General features: G+C 37.1%; 1 protein-coding gene across 1 annotated transcript; it reads left to right on the top strand.

Moving 5' to 3' along the window:
* The first annotated feature begins 1,121 nt into the window (after positions 1-1,121).
* On the top strand, positions 1,122-10,765 carry LOC122057946 (ATP-dependent zinc metalloprotease FTSH 3, mitochondrial-like). Its single transcript, XM_042620309.1, has 8 exons — positions 1,122-1,450; positions 1,538-1,778; positions 1,891-1,962; positions 3,066-3,202; positions 5,692-6,177; positions 6,470-7,237; positions 9,705-9,932; positions 10,090-10,765. The coding sequence occupies exons 1-8, from the start codon at positions 1,388-1,390 to the stop codon at positions 10,570-10,572; spliced, it is 2,478 nt and encodes an 825-aa protein (XP_042476243.1). The 5' UTR covers positions 1,122-1,387; the 3' UTR covers positions 10,573-10,765.
* Positions 10,766-20,311: the final 9,546 nt, after the last annotated feature.

Genomic DNA, 20,311 nt, shown 5'->3' with positions numbered 1-20,311 from the left:
TAGGATTCATTTTAAAAACCCAACCTAAAGCCCAAAAACTCCACCCCAACTTTTCATTTTTTTTTTTTTTTAAATTCTTCCTGATTAGACTTGGGTGGGTTTACCCAAGTGGCGGTCCTTAGGGGTCTATGGGACTTCTCTTTAAATAAGTAGATTCAGAAATTAGTTGCCTTAATTGACTTGGTTGGGGCCTTGTTGCACAAGTAATGTTCCTAACTCCTAAGACTAGGACCTCTGTAATGTCCGTCATATTAATCTATTTTTAATTCTTTCCTCCGGTTGGTCCCCTTTTCCATGGCACATATTGTTTGACACGAACAGGACTAGCCCGGTTCTTTATTCCATCCTAATTTATTGTTTGGTTTGAGTGTGAATGGATTATATTCCTAATTTCCTTGTTGAAGTCAAGATTATCCAGGTAAAGTCAGTTTTCTTCATTTTTTTAAAAGGCTACAAAGGCCAAACATTTTGGTCAACTATGATGTTTGGGGAGGATCATAATATACACACACCCCCTTACTGTTCAAGGTCAAGCTTTATGTGTCTGTATAAGCATGAGGCATCCCTCAAAACAGCACGAAATAATGATCCTCTTTGAAACTTGTCAGCTTTGATGAATGATGATTCTCCAACAAGCTACTGGCTCTCTCCTGTTTTTCTTCTCCCTGGGGTGTTAGGAAGTTGGAGCCGGGTCCAATTCCAAATGAACCTGGTCGCATGGTCGGTCCAATCCATTCCAAAACCATGGGCGTAACCGTAACTGAACTTGTGGTCGTTTGCCAGCCGCGGATCCCCACTTCCACCGACTTTTTCACTTATCCATTTCCTCTCTTTTAAGAGAGAAAAACTACGCGCGCGTGGGATAACGTACGGTTGAGATGCTTTTTGTACAGTAGGCCAAGTAATCAAAGGCTCTTCATTCCCCGTCCCCGATGAAGGTTGGAAAAGGTATACGCGCGTCCGCAACTATTTCCCTCTATTTATGGATAAAACCTAAAAATTAAGGAGAGGTCAGGTTAAGGGCATCATTGCGATATCTAGGAAAACAAAGGCCATATCAGGTGATTAAAGAATTTTTATCATATTAGAGGAAGAGAGGCGTGGGAATCAAGCGAGGACTGTAGACTATACACGGGCAGGGTCCAACCAACGGCAGAACCAATCAGGCATAACCTTTCTCTCCGCCCCACGAAAACGAAAAAATCCCGAAGGCCATAAAAACCCCCGATTGCTCTTGCTATTCCTAGCAGCGGAGCCATGCGATTTGATATCTCTGCCCAAAAATCTGAACTTGGGGCGAACCACCAGCATTCCTTTTGGATTCTTCGATCTCGTCAGGCAATTTTCACTTTGTAATCACCTACTGCTTCATGCTCGGATTGAACAAATGATGATGCTTTCTAGGATTGGTCGTTCTCTCTCACGATCTGCACGTTCCAGCTTCCAGCAGGTAAGATTCTTTCCTACTTTTTTGTTATTTGATTAATTTGGGCTTCTTCTAATTTTTTGTCTTGAGTCGGTGACTTCCGTTTTGCAGAGTGGATTATCGGGTGGTTATGCCGGAAGGACTGCTATTCTGGATGAAGCGCTTCTGCAACCGCTGCGTGGGCCTTCTTCCCTTGGGGCTGAGGATGTTAGGTTAGGACTTCAAAGAGGATATCTGACTTACAGAGGAGCGAAGGAGTTCGTGTCGAGGACGCACTTGTCCGATTTGAATTCCATTCTAGCAAACCCTAGACTTCGACGGTTTTTCTCTGATAATGCCGGCAAAAAGAGAAGTAAGGATTAAATCAACCGTGTATAATACGTGGCTTCTAAATTCGACTTCCGTTCAACGCCTTGTTTTGACTTCTACTTCCCTTCTTGTGGTTTCTCTTTTGTGATTTACAGACTATGAAAATTTCTCTCCAAAGGGTAACAAGGAAATTCCCAAAGGGAACAATCAAAAAACCGAGTCAAAAGGTATTTCGCCTGATTTTGTTCTCCCAGAACCAACCACATTGCTCCTTTCTTTTTTAATTGGTAGAACAGCAAATTGAAGAAATGCAATTGGCTTTTCTGTTCGCTAGAGTGCTCTTTTTTTTGTTTTGGCTAATGGCTAGCGAGTGTTGGAAAGGATAAGATATGAATGTTGGTGAAATACTTAGAAAAAATGTCCGATGAAAGATCCTTTAACTTTGGATATAGCATTAGTGAAAGATATGAATGCTGGTAAAATACTTAGAAAAAATATCCGACGGAAGATCCTTTGTGAAGATAAAATTAAACATATTGACAGGCTTTACAATGCGATCACAGTGTATTGATTTTGATATGAACAGAAATGGATTTCATATTGACTTTGGATATAGCATTAGTGCTTACCACTAATATGAAAACATCTTCGTGATTCACTTGTACGGATATGAAGAAAGCCAAAAAATTATTGTATTCAGAAGTAGCTCATATTTCTTTCATCCGTGTGAAATTAGGTGGTTTATCCTTTAGAACTCAATTAATTAATTTTAGATCTTCTTTCTGTGACGACGGTGAATGCTCGTATGAAGAATTAGGAAAACAACATAGAAAGCAGTGCACTTGGAAGAAATATGCCTTGTTATTCATTTTATGTTCCATTGCTTTGGTGATGAGCCATTTATATAACGACTACTGCTGCGTAGGGTGGTCTGAGACAACTATTCTGGTACATGGACCTATTGCTAGGAAAATTCATTATTAGGGAGACAAAACACTGTAAGTCCTCTGATTTATTGTGTTGCAGGTCATTGAGTTTGGGATTATCTGATTAGACTAGCATGCCTGGCAGTGATAAAACTGAATGTTGGATGCAAAACTTGGTGAATGATGGTTCGGGTCGATCAAAAGTTTGCTTGTTGATATGAGCAGGCTATTTTCTGTGAGCTTGTAAACAAAGATAATAAAGTGGTGCCTTCCCAGAAGTTGCTTTAAATTCCTTTGGCAGATTATTCAGTCTACATGCTTAGATTTTTATCTTTTTTTCTTCCGAGATAAATGAACTTTGTAACGATCTGCATATAACTATTGTTTATACCTCCCTCTTCCAGAGAACTCAAGCACAGAAGGTCATGGGAGTTTTCAGGAGAATTTCATGAAGCAGTTGCAAAACTATTTAACTCCTTTAATGTTTGTCGCTTTAGTGCTTTCATCCTTCTCATTTGGTGGTCCTCGTGACCAGAAGCAGGTCAGTTTTTCCTTTTTACTCATGAAATGTTTCTTCCTTTTCTTTACAACGAGTATATTTTCGATAATGCTCTTTATCAAAAACTCGACTCAATTTAGTCCAATGTTTCATTTTTCTGAACCAAGAAAAGAAAAAAAAAGAACCTAATAGCTGTTAATTGCTGATTACATATTGATAACTTGACTCAAAAATGGATATTGGTTGATCTATTCGTGAGCAAAGTATTGATATGATGATTTCCTTCTAGAATAATATTTAGGTCTGTAGGAATTCAGTTTTTGCATGATGTTAGGTTTATTAGAATGGCAGTACCTATGCTTTTCATAGTTTGTGGAAACAATATTCTTGAACACGTTCAAGCTACAGATTTCTTATTCACAGCCTGATTTGTGGTTCAAGTGGCAGTGATTCATTGAGTGGGGGTGCGGGTGCGGGTGCGGGTGCGTGTGCGTGTGCGTGTGCGTGTGCATGTGGGTGTGGGTGTGGGTGTGGGTGTGGGTGTGGGTGTGGGGTGGGGGGGGGGAAGACCAGATCATTGCACATCAAGGTGTACCGATGGAGCAATTATTAATGTGGTCCTTACCAATCTTATTGTGTGAGTTTGGATATAATTAGACCTTTTCTTATTGTAAGTAATCAGATACAATTAAATATTGGTGATCAGCATTATTGGTTATCACTTTGACCTTCATATGAAAATATTTAGAGGATAATTAGCAGTTATCAGGGCACCTTTGTTGTTCTTTCAGCTTTTATTTCAACTTGATTGTTGAATAGTTGACTTGAACTTCTGCATGATAATTCCTTTCCTCACTGTGTTCAAGTTGCAATGCCTTACGGAGGCTTGGTTCATAGTTGTCGCAGTGACTAGGCGACCCAAGGCATTGGGGGAGTGCCATAGGCTCAGAGCATATGAGTTTATGTAATGTAATAATGATAATTTCATATAATTATGCTTATATGCAACATAGAAGCCATATCAATGCAATATTATGTAGTTGTTCTAGCAGTGACCTAATATGAAAAAAGCAACATAAAATAGTAAACAAATTATAGGATAAAAAAAAAAACTATCAACATAAGCTCATGAAGTGTCAACAAGGCGTGAAGAAAAGAGCCTGGATGCCTAAAGGGTGCCTAGACAATGCATTGACAACTATGGCTTGGTTTATTTCACTATGGATCAGTTGAGGCGGAAATTTATTTCACAGGTGGTCTTAGAACATTCCAGTCCAACTTTTCACACTTATGTTGCTTGGAAGAGCCTTTGCTGCTACCTGGGGATGAACATTCCAGTCAATCACTTGCATTTGTCTGAGATTTATTTGAAGGATGTGTTCCCTTGTCAGCTTCTGGTTGTTTCCTTTTATGGCCTACATCAGAATTACTATCAGGTCTAGCTACATTTAAACCTTCTGATCTGATCTGTGATGATTCATTCTCTCTGTAACAAGGGAAACCAGAGAATCAGAACCTATCTAGCCTCTTCCCAGAGAATTGCTTCAGAAGGAAGACCCCTCATGCCGAGAATAATCTAACAAGGAAAATTAAAAGGTCCAGAGAGAAGTAAGGCCAAATCATATACCTATCAGAAATGATTTGATTGCCAGGACATGTGGAAAACGGTTGTGATTGATCAGGAGTTGCTACTTCATTCAATTTCTACCAAGACAATGTTTTAATATGACGTGGAAAATTGCCCTAAAAGCAGCACAGGTAATGAGAAGTGTTTGAAATTGTTTCAAGTCACTTGATCTTGATACTCCCATCGATAGAAGGATTAAAACTTTGAAATGACATCTGACCTTTCAAAAATGCCTTGACAACTATGGTTTGATTTATATATAAAAATATAAGCATATTCATAAAAAAACAAAGCAATAAACATAAATCAACGTGAACTCATGAAGTGTCAACAGTCACCTTGGACCCAAGAAAGAGCTTGGATTCCTAGGCGATGCCTTGACAGCTATGATTATATATTCGGTAAATAAGAAGCAAAACTATGGGGAAAGGCAACATTTGTCTTTTGATTTCTGTCTTTAAAAAATAAAATAAATAAATAAAATTGTAAAGCTCTTTTGGATGCATGAGAATCATTAAGCCTTCATACAAACTTTGGTTTTGAAGCTTGAAATTTTTTCCCCTTCTCTTAGCAGGAAATCCCAAACTAGATACTATCACTAAGTATATACTACCAGCCCTCAAGCAATATATAAAATTTAGCGTTATTCTTAAATGAATGATCTCTTAAATGTAAAAGGCATATCTACCTCTAGTATAAGTCGTTAGATTGTAGACTGTACTTCTATCCGCATATGCTTGGAGACACTTTGATTGAGAGTGTTAATTGTGAGTGAAGGAGAGGTGTTTGTTGTGGTTATGAACTATTTCTTGTTTCTCATTACAATCATTCTCAGTTTCATATATGTAATGTAAACTTTTGATTCTGATTCTAATGTAATAAATTTTGAAATTACATTTTGCAGATCAGTTTCCAAGAGTTCAAGAACAAGCTTCTAGAACCTGGTCTCGTGGATCAAATTGTTGTTTCCAATAAATCAGTTGCAAAAGTGTATATCAGGAGCTCCCCCCGCATTTCCAATCAAACCAATGATGATGTTATCCAAGGATCTACTGATGGTAACCACAGTGGAGGAAATGTGAGTCAGTACAAATATTATTTCAATATTGGGAGTGTTGAATCCTTTGAGGAGAAGTTGGAGGAAGCCCAAGAAGCATTGGGGATAGACTCTCATGATTTTGTTCCTGTAACTTATGTCTCTGAAATGGTTTGGTATCAAGAGTTGATGAGATTTGCACCAACAGCTTTGGTTTTAGGATCTCTATTGTACATGGGACGAAGAATGCAGGGTGGTTTTGGCATCGGTGGCAGTGGTGGAAGAGGCAGCCGTGGAATATTTAATATTGGAAAAGCCCATGTGACTAAACTGGATAAAAACTCCAAGAACAAGGTGAGTTATGCTTTTCAGTTTCTTTGGTTTTGGATTGTTTTTATCTCAATAATTTGGCCTAGAGTGATTATAGAGTTGCTGCGTTTTTCTTCCATATAAAGTCAGTACTGGTTTCCATTAGCCAGAGTGTCTTGTCTTCATTTCTTGAGACAGTTCCTCTTCTCCTTACTGCTGGAAGAAGGATTACTTAAAAAGGATTTATTTCCTTTAGCCTTCATCTATGTAAGCATAAATTACTCAAGAGTATCTTTTCTATGTTACCATAATTAATTAGTATTTTGTGGTTCTATAGGTATATTTCAAGGATGTTGCTGGTTGTGATGAAGCAAAGCAAGAAATTATGGAGTTTGTGCACTTTCTCAAAAACCCTAAGAAATATGAGGACCTAGGAGCAAAAATTCCAAAAGGTGCCCTTCTTGTGGGTCCTCCTGGCACAGGTAAGACACTTCTTGCAAAGGCAACTGCAGGTGAATCTGGTGTTCCATTCCTGTCTATATCAGGTTCAGATTTTATGGAGATGTTTGTTGGAGTTGGGCCATCGAGGGTTCGGAACTTGTTTACAGAAGCCAGACAATGTGCTCCCAGTATAATCTTTATTGATGAAATCGATGCAATTGGTCGAGCAAGGGGCAGAGGAGGCTTGACTGGTGCCAATGATGAGCGTGAAAGTACACTTAATCAATTGCTTGTCGAAATGGATGGATTTGGAACCACTGCTGGAGTAGTTGTTCTTGCTGGGACTAACAGACCTGACATTCTAGACAAAGCACTCTTGAGGCCTGGTCGGTTTGATCGCCAAATATCCATTGATAAACCTGATATCAAAGGCCGTGATCAGATTTTTCAGGTCTATCTGAAAAAGCTTAAACTTGATAATGAACCGTCATACTTCTCTCAGAGACTTGCAGCCCTCACTCCTGGATTTGCTGGGGCTGACATCGCAAATGTTTGTAATGAAGCTGCTTTAATTGCTGCAAGAAGTGAGGGAACACTGATCACGATGCAACATTTTGAGGCAGCTATAGATAGGATAATAGGTGGATTGGAGAAGAGAAACAGGGTGAGTTTTCTTTCTGCATATTCACATGGATTATTTTCATGCTGCATGATATGATATATCATTTGTTTCTCCATTAGACTAAAGTTCATTTCACGCTGCTTTTTACGTCATGAGCATATATTACAGTTTAGTTATCATGGTGCCTCTCCGCGAAGCGGGGGTTATGGCTGTGTACATTGTGACCCTTCCTAGACTCCGCAGTGTTGGGAGCCTCATGCACTGGCTATGCCCTTTTTTTAGTTATCATGGTGCCTAGGTGAGCAAGAGAATAACTTGCCACCATGGTGCCTAAGGGCCGAGGCACCAAGTTGAGCACTAGATTTTATATCCCAGGGCCATATTTTTTTGGTCTGGTTGTACCTTTTGACCTTGGAAACAGCCTCTCCTGCGGAGTGGGGGGTAAGGCTGCGCACATTTTCCCCTCTCAGACCCTGCACAAGTGGTAGCTTTGTTCATTGAGTTACTGGGTTGGTACCTTTTGCCAAGTTATTCAAGTTTTTGATGAAATTCTTGATTCTGTGTTGACAAATGCTTGGGATTCTGTTAGTTATCGCTGTGTTAATCAGAGGAAGCACAGGATTTTCCAGAGCATTTGTCTAGTGTGTTATAACTTTCTTTCCATGGTGGTTTATGGAATTCTTAGTTTTCTCAGGTTTGATGAATTGCCATCTGAATTTGTGGACCATAGTTTAATAAATTCATAAATGGTGTCTTAAGAAAGTGGCTAATGGGATATGAAGGATACATAAGATTTTCATGGAAATGGAGATTTTTGAGATTAATATGATGAGTAGAAGGATATCCTATGCCCTTTTACTGGATTTCTGGACAGTATTTGAATTAAAGGAATTATCAATTAGCTATAGTTTGGGACAATAATATGTTGGGATAAGGCTTTGTTGTTGTTGAATTATCGCTTATCACTAAGTGCAAGGGTTGAATGTGTAGGACATTATTTTTTATCAATAACAGGAAACTTATTACATGAGTAGAGAGATGTAGAGAGTTGTACAAAACCTGATGGGCTGAGCAAAAAAATGTATATGTTGTTATGCGAGTACCTCCTTGGTTATGTAATTATATCTCCAAAGGCCTCTTTTCCAGAAGCAAATGACCCAATGGCAATGGGAAAGCTTTTTTCAGCCGGTAACCCTTGCCTACAAGGCAAGGAGTAATCCTCACTACATGTAATGTAGGAGGGGTCTCTGACCAAATTGCCAACTTAAGGCCTGAACAATGGGTCTCACCGCAATCTCACCCACTGAGGGCGTTTGGATTTTTCAAAAAGCTTTTGACACAGGTGAATGGGGGAACCATTCCTTGGTTTTCCCTTTCCTCCTTCCCCTCTCTCTTTCTACTCCCTATTGTGGTTTTGGGGGGTGGGTTGTCATGGAGGTTGTGTAGATGAGCTGATGACAGTAGACCAATCTCATCTGGTGTTGACTGGATTTTTTTAGGGAATCCCCAACACCCAAAGTTTCTACTCAGACAAGACCTGTTGGTTGAACATAGTTTGATTGAAATGAAGGTTTCACCAGTCTTCCTTGATTAGTGTTTTCATGTGCTATGTTAGATGGTGGAGGGTGTGATTTTTTAAGATTGTCATTTGAACAGTAGTTGTTTGTTCTAGAATTAAGCTACATACGTTATGTTTAAGACCCCTTGTATCCACAAACAACAACAACAACAACCAAATCCTTATCCCAACTTAATGGGGTTGGCTAAAATGTAACCTGATATGTTGTTTGTTAGAAATGCTGCAGCTTCGGTAAAGTCCCATTTCTGCGTCAATACTCCCTTTAAAACAGGAGCATGCAATAGTATAGGCTTATGGACACCAACCTTCCTTACCATCTTTATTTCTGGTTAGTTCTGGTCATCGTGTTTTTTTGACGAAGATCTTTTGGTGTTCAGTTTTTCAGAATCCTATTAACAATAGTGTTGCTTTTCAAGGAGTTTTTTTGCTGCTGTCATTTTCTTTCCAACTGCAGTCCTTATTCCTAGATATTCGAGCGAGTGTTCTATAGCAATTCTTTTCGTTCTTTCTTAAATGACTTTTTTTACTTCTAGTTCCCTGTGGATCTTTTAAATTGCATATAGCACTCTTAAATCTTAATCAGTTTTTGATTAGTCAAGTTATGATCTATTGAAACCAACACGTAAAAAGCAATAACAACTCATCTGGCCTTTTTTACTAAATCCATGGAAATATTTGTGTTCCCTTGGATTTTCGGTTCTCATCCAAAAATTGGGAAGAGTCTTGCTGAAACTTTCACCATGGGTTGATATTGATCTTCTAGGTAAAGGATTGTATATATCTGTTGACTTTTCCTGCTAGTATCGGAACTCTTCTTTGTATCCATAATGGGAAAAGCTTGTAGAAAACATGAATCTCCTTCATTGCTCCTGAAACAAGTCAGTTTATTTCTCGTCCCTGGAATCATTCCAACCTCTTTTGGCTAAGCAGGTAATAAGCAAGTTGGAACGCCGGACGGTTGCATACCATGAATCAGGTCATGCTGTTGCTGGGTGGTTCTTGGAACATGCAGAGCCCTTGCTCAAAGTGACAATAGTTCCACGTGGTACTGCAGCGCTTGGATTTGCTCAATATGTTCCAAATGAAAACCTTCTAATGACCAAAGAGCAGCTCTTTGATATGACATGCATGACCCTTGGGGGCCGAGCATCAGAGCAGGTACTTCTTTCATTACATGGCAAAATGGCAACAACTTGAAAAATCTTGAACCAAAGGGGAGAGACCTGAAGTTTGTCCGACTACAAAGTTTATCCTTTCTTGTGACTTGCTTAAGCCATTTCACCTTGACAGTGATTGTTGGTTTTCCCTTTTGCAGGTTTTATTGGGAAAGATCTCAACAGGAGCACAGAATGATTTGGAGAAGGTGACCAAAATGACCTATGCCCAGGTGGCTGTATATGGTTTTAGTGACAAGGTAGGTCTCCTCTCTTTTCCACCAAGGGAGGATGCATTTGAGATGATGAAGCCATATAGTAGCAAGACGGGGGCAATCATCGACAATGAGGTGAGGGATTGGGTAGCCAAGGCTTATGAACGTACTGTGCAGCTGATAGAGGAGCACAAAGAACACGTAGCGCAGATTGCTGAGCTGTTGCTTGAGAAAGAGGTCTTGCACCAAGAAGACTTAATTAAAGTATTAGGGGAGCGGCCGTTCAAGTCAGCTGAGCTCTCAAATTACGATAGGTTCAAGCAAGGATTCCTAGATGAAGAAGAGAAGAGCATAGAGACCACGGAGACAGGGACGGTGGAGGACGATGGATCATCTTCTGCTATTGGACCACAGGTCATCCCAACGTAATAACTGGAGAAATTTTGTGGTTGTATATGAAAAAGGGACAATTCTTTTTCCCGGCCCCTTCAGATGAACGAACGAAATGTACAAATCAACATATTTGCTAGTGTTAATTGTGTTATTATTCTTAGGAAATAAGTTTCCCATACGGTCATTTTAGAATGGATTCTTTTTAACGAGCAGATCTAGTTTTTTTTTTTCTGTCCAACTCTTATCCTATTAACGTGCCTTCTTCCAATGGCCAGGGATCTGGCCCTTCTCCAACAATCGCTCTAGGGTTTGGTCTTGCATCCCAATACCTGTTAGCACCTGGTGATGCTTATCCAAGCTTAGGGTAGGGGGTGTTGGAGAGAATTTTTTTTCAATGGTCAGCTTATTGGCTCCTAATAATAGGGTGAATGACCACTTATTTCTATACACTTACTTGTACAATGCATACCGCAAAGTTTGATCCCAAAATTTCTTTGCTCTTCAAGCTGAAGCTGCTAGTAGGTTAATGTAGCGTTTGTAGGCCCAGTTTTTTCTGTAGTATACTCCATTAGGACAAACATTTAATGGAAGGTAGGGGAGGGAGCTTAGTATAACTAGATGTGCCGTCCACATAACAAAAAATATGGATCGTCTTCCATCAATTTTTTTTTAACCTTTTTTTTTTTTTGGATTAGGAACGATGATGGGGATATATTGTTTTCCGTCTTTATTGGGTACGCCATCATGCAAGCAAGTGAAGAGAAGAAGTGGTTTCCCTACATTCTGCTGAGATCCTTGTCGATTGCACTAGCCATTCTTTCATCGTACAAGAAAGCATGGACGCAACTTAGAAGATTTCTCTGGTGATGATATGATGATTCTTTGGTCATCATTACATTTACACCCTCATCCTAATGCAATCCAATCCAATCCAATTGGTAGTGATAGGAATGGACGTGGAGACTTTCCTCACACCCAGGGTGTTACCCATTGAAAAATTGTCGGATTCAGAGCCTTTTTCCAATCTTTCCAGGTTGGAAGCTTCTATCCATACCACTAGATGAAGAAGAGGTTGGATTTGGTCACTTGCATGGAGATAACGATAAACCTTTTCCAACATCTTTCGAATCAAATTCGATGTGATTCTTCATCTTCTTCTTGTGTGTGGGACTGGATTGGATTTGTGGGCAATGAGGGGTAGAGCAACCTGTGGCTCACGGTTGGCCTGGTACTCTTACTTTTTATGTCAAAGTCTCTTCAAATTTAATGCAAAGATATGCCCTACTTTGTAACATCCACATGTAATTGCAGTCCAATCTGTGTATCACAAATGGCAAAACAGATAATACAAAATTGAATTGAAAGGTCAAGGTAGAAGTTGAACAAACGAGCAATTGACTGGTCACTCCATAAGTGGAAAAGAGATTTTTCTACTTGATGGGTAGAGAGAACTGTATGATAAATAATTCAATCGTTGTGTGATCATGTGGTTTTACACTAATGTGTACAAATTTATTGATGTGAATGAGATTTTTTATTTCATGAGGGGGATAATAAATTCACATGCTTTTGTGTTTGGGCATAGATTCAAAATAATTAAGCAACCTTTTTTCTCCACGTATTTTTTTAGAAAAATACCCTTTTTAAGCTGACTGTGGAGGGGACACTAACACTTTCTCTCTCTTTCTCCTCACATAAAATGACATCTAAGTTTCCTCATGTATAAATGCACTCCCCTTGACCGTTGACTCAAGAGAAATCTCTCCAATAATTTTTATTTCCCTACCTCCTTGGTTTATGGGTTCTGATGCTCAGGGATTTTGTATGGTTGTGTTCTTATTGAATGTAACTAACAAGTTCACATAGTTATGTGGACCTTAACAAAACGCCAAATCCCTTTGGTGATGTTACCTTGAATTGCTTACTGGATAACCACATTAAACGATTGGTATGGATGTAAAATTCAGTGGCCAATGCTAGCCATCTTCACCTTGTGGATTGGATCATCTCACACTATTGAGAGGTGGCATTGTGTCCTACTGAGGCTGTCACAAATGAATATTCCTTTCCTAGCTTCCCTAACCTTTCCTCACCTTTGATTCTCTATATGACTAAGATAAATCCAATATAGTTGGAACTCAGGAGTATCAATAAACAACAAACAACAAACAACGAATTCATCCTTATCCCAATTAAATGGGATCAATTACATGAAACTAAGAAAAGATAAAATATTAAATAAATATATATAATAATAATAAAAAAAGAATATTATTCCAACAATTCAATAATATTCTAACTAAATAGAATATCAAGATACAGTCATTCATGCCCCTCACATGTACAGACTCAGTTTCTCTTGACCAATACTGAAAGGAGAATCACTTCAAGCATGAGATTTAACCATGTAATTCGACTTGATAAAGGACATTTCGAACTCATATAGTAAGGGGTGAAAGTTAATGATAAACCTAGAATCTAATAATTTCATTACATCATCATAGGTGAAGGAAAACTAATATAAACATGGATGGTATGGTAATTTTATAGAAAATAACATTTTTCCAACCATTGGAATATTTTTTTTTCCCCATTATGATTCCATAACCAGCTATTACATGAAACACATTTTTATTAGTCAAAATTTTTGAAAAACTAAAAAAAGAAAAACAAAGCAACATAATTTCGCACAAGTCCACACTTAAACAAATAAAAATTCCTCTTTATTTTCTTTCAAATCACCATAAAATATTTAAAATATTTAATTCATACATTTAAGAGTTGCGTGAGAGGAAAATAAGTTGAATTATTTTTTTGGTGACAAAGAAAAAAAACAGTAAGAGATATACTTGTATATATTTCTTTTTTTAGAAGGAAAAATAAAAGTTAAAAAATGATATATTTAAAAAATTTATTGTGTAATTAAATATAAAATATAAATATTTATCTCAATCATTAGATTCAAGATGGAAGACAATAAAACCCTTTTTATCAAAGAAGATTGCACAAGTACTATGTCTTATTTTTGATGAATTAAACATGGCTAAGATATTTTTAAAAGAAAGTGGAGATGACTTTTGGATTAAAAACAATAATTGTATCATCTAATTAGAAGATATTCTTCAATGTTTTGCTAGGTTCTTGGGTTGCGTTTAATAATTTTTTTTTTCTTAGTTTTGTTAGGTTAGTATAGCCATCAGAGGCATTGGGCTCAGACCTTTTCTAAAAATCCGTTTAGCCTGTCATCGAAGCAAGCTTTGATCGGTGGATGATATTTGAAAAAAAAAAAAAAAGAAGCAAATTCTTCAAAATTGATTAATATTTTGTCAATGAATTTTTTTTTTTCTTTTAATTGTATACTTAGAGATCTGTTCTTTTAGAAGTTTATAAGTGTTGTTGTAAACAAAGTTGGTGAGAAACTCTCCTTTATAACTCACTTTTTCTTATAATCAAGATAAAATATTTCATTTCACGTTTATATTAAAAATCATGCAAAATGGTGATATAATGCTAAATCTTGCTTTTTTTTTTCAACCCCGGACTTAAAGAAATTGTATCAATAAAACAAAGTTGAAAAAAAAAAGAAAGTTAAAACTTCTCATTCACCACTATAATTACAATAAGAAGCACGATTCTTTGATCTTAAACGTGTCTTTTTATTTGGGAATGGGCCAGTAGGAAAAACTTCTTTGCCTTTTATTTTTCCATTACCATGGTAGAGTCTCTAATGTTGTGACGCATCTGATGTATGAGAGATCATAATCTATCCATTAATGCAAACGGATTAAGAAAACACTTATGCATAACATATAAAATCTCAAGTGACATTTAACCAACCAATGACCAACCTTTTCCATGAAATCATTTTTAGTGTTTTTTATTAGAGAGTGCCCTAGTACAACTTATGTTGTATTAATCTCTTCTACTAATCCCAAATATTTTGAAGTCCTTAATCAGTTCATGTAACTGTGATACCTTTTTCTCTTATTATGAGGAAACTTTTAAGTTCTAGTTTATGCTTAAGTAGGTAGCCATTAGACTATCAGTGCAAGCTTTTTAATTATAGTTTACCCAAAAAAAAAAAAGGTTCAAGCTTTTTATCATGTTATTCAAGTACAAGTGGTCATGTACTGTCCAAACTTGCTTTTAATTTTAATAAGAAATTTAATTAATTTTTATTTCTAATAGTCTTTTTCACACAAGACAATTAAATAACATAATAAAGTACTAGACCTAAATTAAGTATGTTTTAAAGAACTATGAATTATCTACAATAGTGATAAATCCATTAAAAATTTTACTAAATTAATAATTCTATACCTAATAATTGAAGTTATCATTTAGACTTCACACTATTGCTTCTTTGCACATTAGAAAAAAAATTATATTATATATATACTTATGTTTTGTAATGCATTTCTTAGCAGAGACTAATTGTCTCTTACCGGAAGAAACAAAAAAATCGTACTAATTGTCAGTGTTCTAAAAGTTAAATTTGACTTATAAATACAGTTTTAGCTTAATCCTCCATTAAACAAATGTGATTTGACTACATTAAGTCATTAACGTAAGGGACTTAAGAAGGCCACTTTGATTAATGAATTGAGGTTTGAAAAACGAAAACCTATGTCCCACATTAAGGATTGGGACTCTCCTTAGACCCCTCTCCCTCCTCTTTCATTCTTAAATATATATCTTCTCTGCTTTAGTTCATACTTAAATGTTGAATAATGTTGTACTCTACGTCCCAAATATCTTGGAATCTGTGTCATATCAAATAATTTTGTCATCGCACCCTTTGTGAGAAGAATCAACGTTCAAGGTTGTAAAATGGGGGAGGTGACAAAAGCCTCTCCTTGTATAAGTCATGATTCATGAGATCTTATAGTTTATTGCTCGAGATCTTTGACCTACATTGTGTGAGATGGTTCATCACACCATTCTAGGGTTCACAAACCCTAATAGGGATCACCTCTATAAAGTTTTAGTATGTTCCTTAAAATACCCTTATGAAATCCTCCCGCATGCATTTAAAGTTTTGTGATCAAGAGATTTCCCTTCATGATATTTCTAGTCGCCTTCGATTTGTTATTGATCAATCTTATTCTGGGTTTATAAACTCAGAATCAGGATCCTGATTGATTTTGATTTGAATCGGATCAAAAAATGGGTCAAGATCAGCCAGAATAAACCAAAACCCGGCCAAAACCTGATTTTCATACAAGGATCGGAAGATCCAAATCGGTCAATTAATCTGATCCGTTCCTGATTCCTAAGATTCTAGTTTTAATCTCTGTTCATAATCCCTGTACCCCAAGTGAAAAAGAAAAAGGGACGGACACCTTGAAACTATTATTGCTCCCTATCACATTGGCAAGTCAATGAAGTGAAACTGAAAGTGCCTTCTATTTTTCTTGCCTCTCTTCCTTTTAAAGTAACTATGATGTAATTCGAGTGCATATCAAAGAACTGAGCTTCTGTTGATGTTTCTTTGTGCATTTTTATTAATACTCGCATGTGTAAAACAGTCGCTTTCTCCCATAAGAAATACTTATCACTTTTGATTTAATATTTTTAATATTAAACAAAAAAAAAACCTTGCAAAGTAGACTGTTATTATGCTGAAAAAAATACATGATATAAATTTGTTTGATAAAGAATTCTGTGCTACCAAAGAAATTACATATATTAAACTTCACCCAACTCGACCCTTTCTCTCCACGAAAAAAAAAAAAAAAAAAATCATTAAACGAACGGTGAAAAATGTCATAGCACAGGGCCCACCTGGTTTGTCTAATGCGCCACATTTTCAAAAGCTTCAACCCTATGACTATGACTAGATACTTAGATAGGCAGGCTTCATTTTGTATTAGTCACATGTAAAATTTGGTTATTTATTTTTATCATATGGTTTATGTGTATTGTTCTTTTGATATTTTTCACGTTCAATCTATTTTATTTATTGGATCAATTTTTCTTAAAGCCACGCGTCATCCGTCAGTGGAAAAAAGCCTTTATCCTTTACTTGTATCCTCATATTTTAACTAAATTTTGACATTTACTTTTTTCAAATATAAAATTCAGATTAGGATTGAAAAATTTATCGAGAGGTGAAGATGATAGGACGTACCTTTGTATCAAATTTGAGCATTAGTCTTACTAAAAAAAAAATTAGATGAATTGCCACGTGGCTGCTAAGCTTGACAACACCACGACCGTTCTATTATCACTCACTCTAATTGGGATGAATGTTAAGCTTACACGTAGTGGGGCGATGAGGTTCTTAAGAGTTTAGTTGGGACAGTATTAGTGCTTCTCATAACTCATATGTGGCCATCCAAAAGATTCCCCTCAATGATAAGAATGATAAAAAAATCCACTTATGTCATAAAGTTACCTTTAGAGCCCCAAGCCACTATTTTAGGTGACTTAATAATTTGGAGTTTGAAGATTGAATATGCCTCCAAATAACATAATTAAGGCTATGTTGTTGTAAGTGATAATTTTTTTAAAATTCCTCTTCAAAATCCTCTGGGGTGAGTGATGAGTGTGGTGGTGAAGATTCAATGACTGAGAGGGCCTTAGTATATATCCCAATCGGTGGATCCTCATTGTCACTCAATGTCTCAACACAGAGGGTCCTATAGTTTTTATAGGGACGATTTAATAATCTTAAAAAGATAGAGAGATAAGAAAGAAACAATAATAACGAAAAGGAAGAGGGATAAGCACACCTCACCTCCCACGTGGAGCACCAATGGAGCTTAAGATGGGGGCATCATGTAAGAGGGGCATGGGGGCATTTTAGAGATAGAGGTGTGCTAGCTTGTGCCGAGCCCGTTTCCCTAACAAAAAAGTATGGCCCAAAAATATGTTATCTAAACAGCTTGCATGAGACTCAAATTTAGATCTTTAGATCCCTTTTTAACTTTGAAAGTTTCAATCTCACAATAGGTAAAATACTATAGATGTACATGATATATGGGATGCATGTCAATACATGATAATATATGGTTGAATCTTATAATAAAATTTGACAAGTGGCATATCTAGATCGCCCACCCTCTATCGAACGAGATCAGAATTACCATATAATTTTGAGAATTAAAAAAAAAAAATCCATATAATAATTGCAAAGGAAAAATGAAAAAAGCTGTTTTTAATTTACCATAAAAAAGAAAGAAGTATTTTCTGTCATATTGAATCTAATGAAACTGCTATGAACTAAATTAGTAAATAATACAATTAAGCATCGCATCACCATTTCACGTGTAGGGAGGGAGGCATAGACCGTGCAGTGCACGAGAAAGGGGAGTTAGGTGAAGGGTCTGTGGGTGTCACAGACTTGCAAAGCCGCATGGATTTTTTTGTTAGAAGTATCCATGATTCATCCTAGCTATGGGTTGAATATAGCTGTCTCCAGGGAATTTAAGAGTCCTATTTCTTGAGGACTCCTAAAGCTGGGGGAGTGCATCTTCCCTAGGACAGAAGATGGGAAGAAATTAAAGGGTTCTCCAAAATCAGAATCCCAAGTCCCAACTACCCCCTAAGCCTAAGTCAGGTAAAGACAACAAACAACAAAAGCAAACCTCTAATTAGAACAAATAATGTGTTAAACATGGGGTCTTAGTCACAGCCCAACTAGACAATTAGACTAATATATATAATTGAAATAATTGAGGACAGAAAGATTTCTAATCAACACAGGTCATTTTTTCTACTTAAGTAGTCTCCTTCATTGGCCTTAACTTTGGTCTCTTGTGTTTCAGAATTGGAAAGGGTGGCACTTGAAGAGACTTCTCATTCCCTTTTCATCTACTCCTTTGTCTTTCAACTATCTTATATTATTAGCGTGTTCCTACTAATCTAACAATCAAAGAAATGTGTACTGGTGTAGGTGGACATATCGTCTCCCATCACTTACACATTATCAATGGTAGCGTAGCCTTTTATCACTTTCTATCTTCTATCATGCCGGCCACTTATTATATATATCCAATATTTTTTTGTTGTTGTTGTTGTAGACCTCAGGTGTAGATCTACTGGTTCAAAGACGATGTGTGTTAATAGACGTCTCTAGTTTGAGTCTCCTTGCGACTGATTTACTAACACGAGTTAGGTGTGACTGCAGGTAACCAAGGTTTATCCTTGGGCCTGAACCATAATACCATACACGTTTGAGGGGTTCTTTGTTAGAAAAAAAAAATATTTTGTTGTTTATAGAAAGGAAGAACGAACAAAAAATTTAGTAAGAAATAATGTGAATTATTATTGTTACAATGATTTGTTATTTACACAAAAATTATAAAGTATCTATTTTGCCTCATAGACGAAGAAAGTGTATATTTTTGCCGTTGGATAGAAAGAATGTTGATAAGGCCATTTCTCCCTAACCACGGCGCAGCTAAGGAGCAAATTAACTAATGCTGCACTGCTGCCTCGGCCCTTCATCTGCCTGAGCTGCCACCTCGGCCCTCCACCAGCCCTAGCTGCCACCTCGGCCCTCCACCAGCCCGAGCCGCCACCTCGGCCCTCATCTGGCCATGCTGCCACCTCGCCCTGACGTCAAGAAGCGAGGTTCCTAGAAACATGCTCTCGTCCACTGTTACATTCAAGGAACGTAATCCCTGATCAAAAGGACATGACCCTATCCACTACACATCATCAAAGGTATCCACATCTCCCACGTTGGCATTTCCAAGATAGGAGGGGGATATTCTCTTAGTATACCCCAGGATCTGGAATATTCCCAGCATCAGAGAGTTGTCCCTCTCCAGGACTCCACACCCGGTAGGACTCTCCACGGACTCCCCCCTTTTCTCCATTCTACCAGTGGCCTATAAATACCAAGGTAAACCTCCATTGGGAGGGATCGATCACTTCTTTTGACTAAGAGCTCTCTTGAGCAAACTGTTGTGGAAAATCTGACTTAGGCATCGGAGAGTCTCCCCATCAGATCAGCCCGGTAAAGATCAACTAGTCAATTTTTACCGCATCAAACGTGATCTAGATTAATTTAAATTGATACAAATTTGTGTCATAAAACCGTGGGCACGCACGATTCTTACCAATTTTATAAGGAGAAATAGATAATCTAGGGGTGTTTCAAGTTTCAACATCATTTTGATCATTAACACCCTAAGTACCTCATTAAACCTAAAAAAGAAAAATTAGTAAGTGTCTTTTTGTTTTGGCAGCTAGCTAGCCCGTTGTAATCAGGTTTGATCTGTTAGCTCCATTTGTTGGATTATTATTAAGTGGTGTTTGGATATGGATCTAGGAATTGTGAAGCACTTACATACTCCATCAACGTGAGCCTATATATTGAGCCTATCTTTGTTGCTTGTGTAGTTACATGCTTGTATATTTTAAATGTTAATTTTCAAGTGGTTCCTTTCAAGTCGTTTAACTAACAATTTCTGTTTGTTAAGTCAAAGATTAAACATTTGGGGAGGGATTCTCATGATGCGAGTGTAAGAAAGAATCTGCACACTATACCAATGAGGATTTAAAGAATGGTATCATCCATGGTGTCCATGAAAGAGTCAGTGTATACCTCATTGTTTATTGTGAAAGAAATATATATATATATATATATATTAGAATCTGTACAAGGGCGTATGCTTCCTTTTCCTTAATTATGTATATTTCAAAAGCTTAAAACCCATGAATTGACCTTTTTTTTTTTAATTTATCTATTTCATCGAGATTTGCCAAAAACAAAGGAAATTTTCATGACAAATTATTTGTTTATGAATTTTTGCAAAATATTAAT

The sequence above is a fragment of the Macadamia integrifolia genome, chromosome 12, assembly GCF_013358625.1.
Source record: "Macadamia integrifolia cultivar HAES 741 chromosome 12, SCU_Mint_v3, whole genome shotgun sequence".
NCBI classification, from domain to species: domain Eukaryota; kingdom Viridiplantae; phylum Streptophyta; class Magnoliopsida; order Proteales; family Proteaceae; genus Macadamia; species Macadamia integrifolia.
This window is presented reverse-complemented; position numbering and strand designations above follow the sequence as displayed.

What these genes read in the sequence shown, in the direction of transcription:
- LOC122057946 (XM_042620309.1), top strand. Translation starts at nt 1,388, where the DNA reads ATGATGATGCTTTCTAGGATTGGTCGTTCTCTCTCACGATCTGCACGT. An exon ending in TAATGCCGGCAAAAAGAGAA is followed by an intron (nt 1,779 to 1,890) that starts GTAAGGATTAAA and finishes TGTGATTTACAG; the next exon opens with ACTATGAAAATTTCTCTCCA. An exon ending in ATAAAAACTCCAAGAACAAG is followed by an intron (nt 6,178 to 6,469) that starts GTGAGTTATGCT and finishes GTGGTTCTATAG; the next exon opens with GTATATTTCAAGGATGTTGC.